This window comes from Laccaria bicolor, genomic scaffold, assembly GCF_000143565.1.
Source record: "Laccaria bicolor S238N-H82 LACBIscaffold_8 genomic scaffold, whole genome shotgun sequence".
Lineage (NCBI taxonomy): Eukaryota > Fungi > Basidiomycota > Agaricomycetes > Agaricales > Hydnangiaceae > Laccaria > Laccaria bicolor.
This window is the reverse complement of record NW_001889879.1, coordinates 222317-230778: the sequence shown is the minus strand read 5'-3', so window position 1 is coordinate 230778 and position 8462 is coordinate 222317. Positions and strand designations below refer to the sequence as shown.

General features: G+C 47.8%; 1 protein-coding gene across 1 annotated transcript; it reads right to left on the bottom strand.

Moving 5' to 3' along the window:
* Nucleotides 1-323: 323 nt before the first annotated feature.
* On the bottom strand, nucleotides 324-2888 carry LACBIDRAFT_317883 (uncharacterized protein; the record flags this gene model as incomplete). Its single annotated transcript, XM_001879114.1, has 1 exon — nucleotides 324-2888. The coding sequence occupies one exon, from the start codon at nucleotides 2886-2888 to the stop codon at nucleotides 324-326; it is 2565 nt and encodes an 854-aa protein (XP_001879149.1).
* Between the last annotated feature and the right edge of the window lie 5574 nt (nucleotides 2889-8462).

Below are 8462 nucleotides of genomic sequence, written 5' to 3'. Positions count from 1 at the left end.
AAAGATGATCTGCGGATAATGGGGAAGGAGGAAGAAGAAGGTTCAACTTCAAGGGAGTCACGAGCTCCCTACTACAAATAACTATGCTACTGACCTCGTTAGTATATCCCTGTTACGCGTGTAGTCGAGTCGTGAAGACGATGCTCGAAGGCTGCAAGCGAGTGCAAGATGTATGAATAAGAAGATAAAGATACTACATGTGTGACTGCGAAAATTGTAACCAGGTGTGACTACTGTGACCATGTGACAATTGAAGCGGAATACGTTAAGTTGGGAATATACCAGTAAAGATGGAGGAAGGGATCGATCCGTAGTCCTACCCGTTACAGAGCCCCCCTATTCCCCACTTGACGTGGCCGGTACTCTTCGGGCAACTTGATATCCATCAAGCGACGCTTGTTCCAGTCCACGAGAAAGCCGTCGATGATCTTGGAATGTAAACGAGTTAACATGGCTGGGACTACTTGGTTGAGGCGTTCCCGCGATCCCCTGTGGCCTCGGTTCAATCGACGGAAGTAATTGTTCCACATCCCGGGGGTCCTGAACTTTGCGGAGCCCTGCAGGATTTCCTTTGTAATGTCATTGAACATGTTATCCATGCGGCTGTCCCACTCCCCAGTCCAGAAGAAACAGCCTTCATCTAGAATGTCCTTCGAGGGATACAGGGACTTGTCACGGTCGCTGTCACTGCAAATGCAGCCAAAAAGGATGTCGATTTCTTGGGGGGACATTTCGTCAGTGTATAGGAACATGGGGTGCTCGTCGTCTGAGTCGATGTATCCGCGTCGGTGGAGATAGACATCTGGGGAAGGGCCCTCCATGAATTGCGTGACAAGTTCCATTCCGCCCCATTTCCGACCCAACCAGGCTATAGGGCCTCCCATACCAACTAAGATTCTGGCATGCGGCCTTCGTATGATATCGTTCACACGACTCATATAATAAGCGCGTAAGGCTCCCTGCGCAGTATAGGCGAATGGTGCTTCGATCGTCGATGACGGCTTCCCTACTAGACGGTCGATGTCAGAGACCTCCTCTGGTTTGAATTTCCCAAAGTCTTCGACTTTGACTCCAATGGTGAGTGGTAACCCGTGACAGACCGCCTTGAACAAAAGAGCTGGCATCGAGGGAGTATCTGGGGAACAAGTGGCCCAGAACCGTAGTCGAGCTTGTGCGCGAATATCAGGTATGAGAAGATAACCGACGTCGAGGTAATCCGGGTTCCAAGCTAGGGGCCGCTTACTGGTCCAAGGGTCCACTGCGCTGATATATTGACCCGCTAGGTCGCGTAACTCCTCAATGTATACTGCTCGTTGATTGGGCAACGTAGGTTGACCACGACGTGGCGAGGCTGACCATCTACGAAAATCTTGGTCGCCTGAACTTCGAAATTGACGTGCTGCTGAGGATGCCCTGGAGCCGGAGTGACTGGATGGAGCGGACATCGCTTGTGTCCATCGGGAAGCGATTGTGACCGGAGAAGCTGGTTGTGGTATGACGAGCAGAGGATGAGCTGCAGGTACCCAATGCGGACGTGGAAGGGGTTCCCGGTTTCCCCCAGAGTCCGTTGCGGTGGGGCTCCCTTGGTATTCGTCATATGTGTCTCCCAGTCGGCTGGCCAAAGTAACTCGACCCCATTCATCGAACTGGGACTTCTTCGTCGGGGCGTAAAAGCTTTTGTACAACTCTCGAATCTCCCGATCGCTCCTTTGTGACTCTCTGCTGATCCCTGGCCCTAGCGTTCCGGCTCTCTGCTCTCTGACTAGGTCGGATCGCCGGGGCTTCCATCGCCAGATGGTAACATACGTGTCACGATCGTCCACTTCGATGGCGAGGTGATACCTGTCCGCGTAATCACGAATAAGGAGGGGCTCTGTCAATGATCTAGCTGACCAGCCCTCGAAATCGCATATGGATACCACTGCTCCCGACGGAATGTCCGCGTACACTGGGGAAACCATATGATCTGGTGCGCGTCGTAATTGGAAAAAGTCGTTGTAAGATCTGATCGCGTCCATTTCATCTTGGAGGCCCATCATGTCGTCCACAAGGACCTCTGTCTTGTCTAAGGCACTGCAGGTATCATGGTACGCTTGAAGGATAGATGGCGACAGTCGCGTGAAGCAGGGATAGTCGTCTAAGTCGTCCTGCCAAAAGTAGTAAACTGGTACGTTCTCTGCTAGCAGATGAGCAACGTTCAATGTTCTCCAATGGCCCAGTAGGTCTAGAAAAACTCCCCTTTTCTTCAAATCCCTGAACTTAAAACTCGCGACGTAGTCCACCATCCATCGTTGTAGCGGATCCTCCCACCTGGAGACTGACGAAGACCACCAGTTCAAAAAACCGAGGTACTCGAGCGCTCGTCCCTTTGCATCATCCATGAGAGACATTGCGCCTCGCGCCGAGTCCCAGGCGGCGGATAACAGGAGGTAGTTGAATTTAGTGGGATGAGGAGTTCCGGTCTTGAAGGGGGGATTCGATGTGATGGTTTCAACGCATAGCCATAGCCTGGAGAGAGAGTCCTCCGCTTTCGAGCGGATCTCGGGATGGAAGTGGAATTTCCCTTCAGAGCTCTCCCATGCCGGGCTGCTTCCGCTAAAATACCACGGGACTGATTCGTTCTCGTCAGCGAAGTAGTCGACTACGTTCCAGGCATCCCAGTGATACTTATCTGAGTACCACGTAGGTTGCTTCGTCCAGGTCCAGCTTGTGGGTCGCGCTGCCAGTTCGGGCAAGAGAAAAGCGCGATCTTCTAGTGCCTGCTCGAAGACCGCTGTGGAGGGAATCTTGCCTGCGGAAGCATTCAGGGCTACCCATTCACCCGCAATTGTCTTCTCCCGCACCGAAGTAGGCACTTTGCCATCGCCGTCTGTGTAAAGGCAATCCATTGTCGATAGTCTTAGGGTGGTAGGGTTGGAAGGGGGGATATGAAAGAAGAAGGAAAGAAGAAAGAAAGAAAGAAGAAAGAAAACAACATAAAGGGAATGGCAAGTGGAAACGGAATCATGTGGTGTCGTCAACTGATCGGATCACGATCCGATCAGCGAAATAAGTTAAGTCCGATCTCATCTACAACGCCTGACTCTCCCCACGAGTCTTCTTCCACTTTGAGACTACTTCCGGCGCATTCGTCAAGGCGCATCGAGGCTCCCAAGTGTCGTAAAGTGGGCTGTAGCCTACCCAACGGACTAGGTACTCGAGACCCTTCTTGGTACGTCTTTCAGCTATGATCTTCTCCACTTCATATTCCTCTTGAGCCGGTCTAGTAGTTCTCGTCTCCGGGAGAACTTGACGATCTCCATATTCCGAGGGTGAGTCCTCATACTTCTTTAGGTGCTGATAATTGAAAATAGGCAGTCCTGGATATAAGTTACTCATCCGCAGACGATAAACATTCGGGTTGATGCGTTGGATCACTTTGAATGGTCCAATCCATCTTTGCGCTAATTTCTTGCCTTCTCCCTTAGATTCGATCCATTCTAGTGCATGCGGGTTCACAAGAACTCGGTCGCCTTTCACAAGGTGAGGGATTGGCTTCCGAGTCTTGTTGAAAGACTTTGCTTGCTGACCTTGAGCTTTAGCGATAGCTGCTCTGGCGCTGTCCCTGTGCATCGCGAAATTCTCCAAGAATGTCGTCGCTTCGGGGCTTAAAGAACGCGACTCAAGCTCTCCTGAATGTTTAGTCCCTATGAAGTCTAATGGTGTCCTCGGGTGGAACCCCAGGAGTAGGTGAAATGGAGTCGTCCCTGTCGAGGAGTGAACGGCACTGTTGTAAGCGAATTCTAGCAAGTGCAACCATATTGACCACTGATCCCTTTTTCCATTGATGAAGGCGCGTATCATGGTGGTGAGCAACTTATTCACTACCTCTGTCTGGCTGTCGTGCTGGGGGTGATGGGAAGAGGATAAACTCATCTTCGTTCGTAGCGACTTGGCGACTTCCATCCAGAAGTCGCTTGACCACCGAGGGTCTCTATCCGTGATAATGCTTTCGGGGAGCCCAAATCGACATGCTATGACTTTCACAAAGAGAAGAGCGAAACCTTCCGCGTCCAGACCCGTAGTCGTAGGGATAAAGGAAGCGTGCTTTGTAAGACGGTCGACTACAACATATATCGCGTTGAAGCCCTCGGACCAAGGTAAGTTGACGATAAAATCCATTGAGATGGATTGATAAGGACGTGACGGGATGGGATTAGGGATTAGCATCCCGAATTTGGTGAAGTTCGAAGATTTTGTCTTCTGACATACATCGCATGACTTGCAAAACTTGACGATGTCCAATTTCATACGCTTCCAGTAAAATCTGGAGCTGAGAGAGTGCCATAAGCGTTCGGGTCCTGCGTGCGCTGATTCCAAGGGATTTTCGTGCGCCTCTTTCAAGATGAAATTCCTCTGGCCTGACGGAACGCATAGACGGGGTTGGTAATCTTCATTGTTGAAGAAGATCATCCCATCCTGATCGACAAAGAATCTCCTTCCGGAACCGAGCTTATCATAACGACTATCGTCGTCTTTCGCAATATTCCGGAACATGGGGTCTTCAAGGTATGACTGCCTCCATTGCTGTTTGGCGGTCTCACTCATTGCTAGGTTGATAGTAGGTGGCGGGTTGACTGCTCCCCAGTATTCGATTGTCGTATCCAAAGTATGTAACTCATCGGATTCAACTTCGCCGCTCTGAAAGTTGTCAGAAGTTGGAATGTCCCTCGATTTGGGTAAATCTTTGTTTCGTGATCGGACGTTGATTAAAACTTCCTTCGGTTCATTCAAGCAGTCCTCGATTGACCATGCGGCAAATGTAAATGCTGCCATCTTCTCAGCAGGGGCAATCTCCTGACGCTCGTCCAGTGACTCCTTTGCACGAATGGATGGCTCCTTGGTTTCCAAAGGAGATACGTGTGCTGGTGGCGCCCTAGGTAGACGGGATAAAGGGTCGACATTGGAGTGTACACGTCCCGCCCGATGGATAATTTCCAATTTCGGAGCGTACGCAGAAAATACTGCCCCCCAGGCCGCTAGCCGGCGGTTAGCGTTCTCATAGGTTCGCGCCCACTGTAAAGCTGAGTGATCTGTGATCAAAAGTATGTTCTCTCCTTCAATGAAAGGCTGGAACTTAACCAAGCCTTCCTTCGCAGCGAGTGCTTCGCGTTCGGTCGTGGAGTACCGTGTCTCGGCGCTCTTGAAAAGTCGTGACCAGTAAGCGACTACTCTTTCGACATGCACTATCGTCTCATCAAAGTTCTCAGCCCATACATCGTCAAATTCGTGGTCCTTGCATGTTGTGCTTAAGCTAGAGACTAGTCGAGGAGGAGGCAGACCACTTTCAAATGCTTTTTTGAGGCGAGCGTAGGTGCGTGTTCCTTGCAGGTCCCCTACTCGGATGGGCTGAACTTGCTGTAGGGAGCAACCCAAAGCTTCATCTGAAGCGTCCGTATAGAGTCGATATGGTAAGCCTTCCATTGGGTGACCTAACACTGGACTGGATTCTAGCACTGCCTTGGCTGACTGGAAAGCATGTTCTTGCTCCACGCCCCAATGCCATTTACTCCCTTTCCGCAAAAGTTGGAATAGCGGGGCGCAAATCGATGCGTAGTATGGGATGAAGGCGGAAAAATAGACAACCATTCCTAAGAAGGCCTGTAACTGTGAAAGTTTCTTTGGTCTTTCTAATTCCATGATAGCTTTAACTTTTTCTGCGTGCGTCGAGAGGCCCAACCGTGATACCTTGTGGCCTAGGAGAAGTATGGAACCGTAAAACAAATGACACTTCTTCGGAGATAGAGTGATGCCGGCCTTTTCGATTGCTGCTAGAACTTGATCCAAGTGAGACAAATGCTCTTCATAAGACTTCGAATAAATGACGATATCGTCAATGTAGACCAAACAAAATATCCAAAGGTACGGAGCTAATATACTCTGCATTACCCGCTGAAAGATGGAAGGGCCGTTCCTAAGGCCAAATGGTAAGCGTTTAAATTGAAACAGTCCTCTGTGTGTCCTGAAAGCGGTTTTTTCAATATCCTCCTCTGCTAGTTCCAACTGAGTAAATCCAGACAGTGCGTCAAGTGATGATAGAACTTGCGCGCCTGATAACGAGGCTAGAATGTCAGACTGGCGAGGTATTGGGAATTCATCCGGAATGGTCGCTGCGTTCAACTTTCGGTAGTCAACGCAGAATCTTGGTTTGCCGTTCCGATACGCGATAACTACGGGAGCACTCCACGGACTTTTGGACGGTTCAATGATGCCTTGTTCAAACCAGGTATTTATTTGTTCGTCAATTATTTCCCGTTTCTGAGGAGATGCGTGGTACATGGGCACTGAGATCGGAACCTGGCCGTCGACTGTCCGAATGTGCACCTTCGCCGGTAAATTACCCAGACGACCGTCGAACCCAAACGCTTTAATCCGCCGTCTCAACATTGCCCAAGCTTCTTCTTTCAAATGCTCAGGTAAGCTACCTACGTCGATCAGTTCTTCCAGCTGTTCTGACGAGTAAACGGTCGGGTCAGGCATAGCCGCGGTTTTAGGTCCGTACTGTTCCTGTTCCTCTTCTGCGTCCTTGCTCTCAGGTTCTCCCTGGCCTTGCTCTGTTTGGAGGGCAATGACGGTTCTGATCACTTCGGCCGCATCGCGGAACTTCTCGAGTTCTTCTGATGATTTAGGAGTGTCGAAAAACTCCGCTGGATCTACTAGGGAACCAATGATTTCCCCCTTATGGATATAGCGAGGGTGATCAGTAGGATTCGCCACCGGCACCCACGGATTAGCTGCCGAAATGAGCACGTTGGGAACCGCGAAAAAGGTGTCGTTGGCGTTGGCTAGCAAATTCTTCTGCACCAACCACTCTCGGTCTTCGTGAAGATGTCCTTCAACTCGGATGGGTTTGCTTTCATGAGGTTTCAGACAGACTTCTTCTGATGCTCGTATGACTCTTTCCTCTACGCCAAACTTAACTTTCTGACGGTGACATTTAGCTTTATTTCTCCTATGGAACTGACGTCGAACGTATTGGCCGACCATGTACGCGCTCTGCCGCATACGGGTAAAGTCCTTGGTCCTTTCCACGGGAATGGCTCGAACCCTGTGCTCATGATGCCCGAAGGATATGTGCATCCCTTCTTCTACGTTCCGAGTGACACCTAGCTCATAGGATTGTTGATAATCCTCCCCTAGCAGTATTGGGACCGTCATCCCAGGGACTACATATGCTTCAGCTTCCGTTTCTAATACTTCTCCGTCTATTGTTGTCATGAAGATCGGTATGCGAACGAAACCTTTGAGCTGTGCATCCTTGTCCGTGAGTTGCCACAACTGCATTCTCATACCTTGTTTGATAGTAGGCTTTGAGACCAGTTGCTCGTAGAATTCGTATGATATAAGAGTGATGTCCGCGCATGAGTCTAATCCACTAGTGGCTACCACTATTTATGATTAATCTATGACAACTGTCCAAGAGCCATTGTGTATAATGCCACAGGTTTTATGAAAGGCATCTCATTAGGATTGCCCATCTATTTCATTCAATTTGTCACTGGAATCTTTCATAAGTTATAGGCAAGGATAATGAGATATCATGGGGATATTTCATTAGGCTCTTTGGCCCTTTCATTATCATTTCTGAGACTTTTCATTAGGATATTTCATTAGGCTGCTTCGCTTTTTCATTACCATTTCATAGAATTTTCATTAGGATATTTCATTAGGCTCCTTGCCACTTTCATTACCATTTCTTAGAATTTTCATTAGGATATTTCATTAGGCTCCTGCGCTTTTTCAATACCATTTCTTAGAATTCTCATTAGGATATTTCATTAGGCTCCTGCGCTTTTTCATTATCATTTCTTAAAATTTTCATTAGGATATTTCATTAGGCTCCTGCGATTTTTCATTATCATTTCTTAGAATTTTCATTAGGATATTTCATTAGGCTCCTGTGCTTTTTCATTACCATTTCTTAGAATTCTCATTAGGATATTTCATTAAGCTCCTTCACTTTTTCATTACCATTTCTTAGAATTTTCATTAGGATATTTCATTAGGCTCCTGCGCTTTTTCATTATCATTTCTTAGAATTTTAATTAGGATATTTCATTAGGCTCCTGCGCTTTTTCATTACCATTTCTTAGAATTCTCATTAGGATATTTCGTTAGGCTCCTGCACTTTTTCATTACCATTTCTTAGAATTCTCATTAGGATATTTCATTAGGCTCCTTCGCTTTTTCATTACCATTTCTTAGAATTTTCATTAGGATATTTCATTAGGTTCCTGCACTTTTTCATTATCATTTCTTAGAATTTTCATTAGGATATTTCATTAGGCTCCTGCGCTTTTTCATTACCATTTCTTAGAATTCTCATTAGGATATTTCATTAAGCTCCTTTGCTTTTTCATTATCATTTCTTAGAATTTTCATTAGGATATTTCATTAGGCTCCTGCGCTTTTTCATTACGATT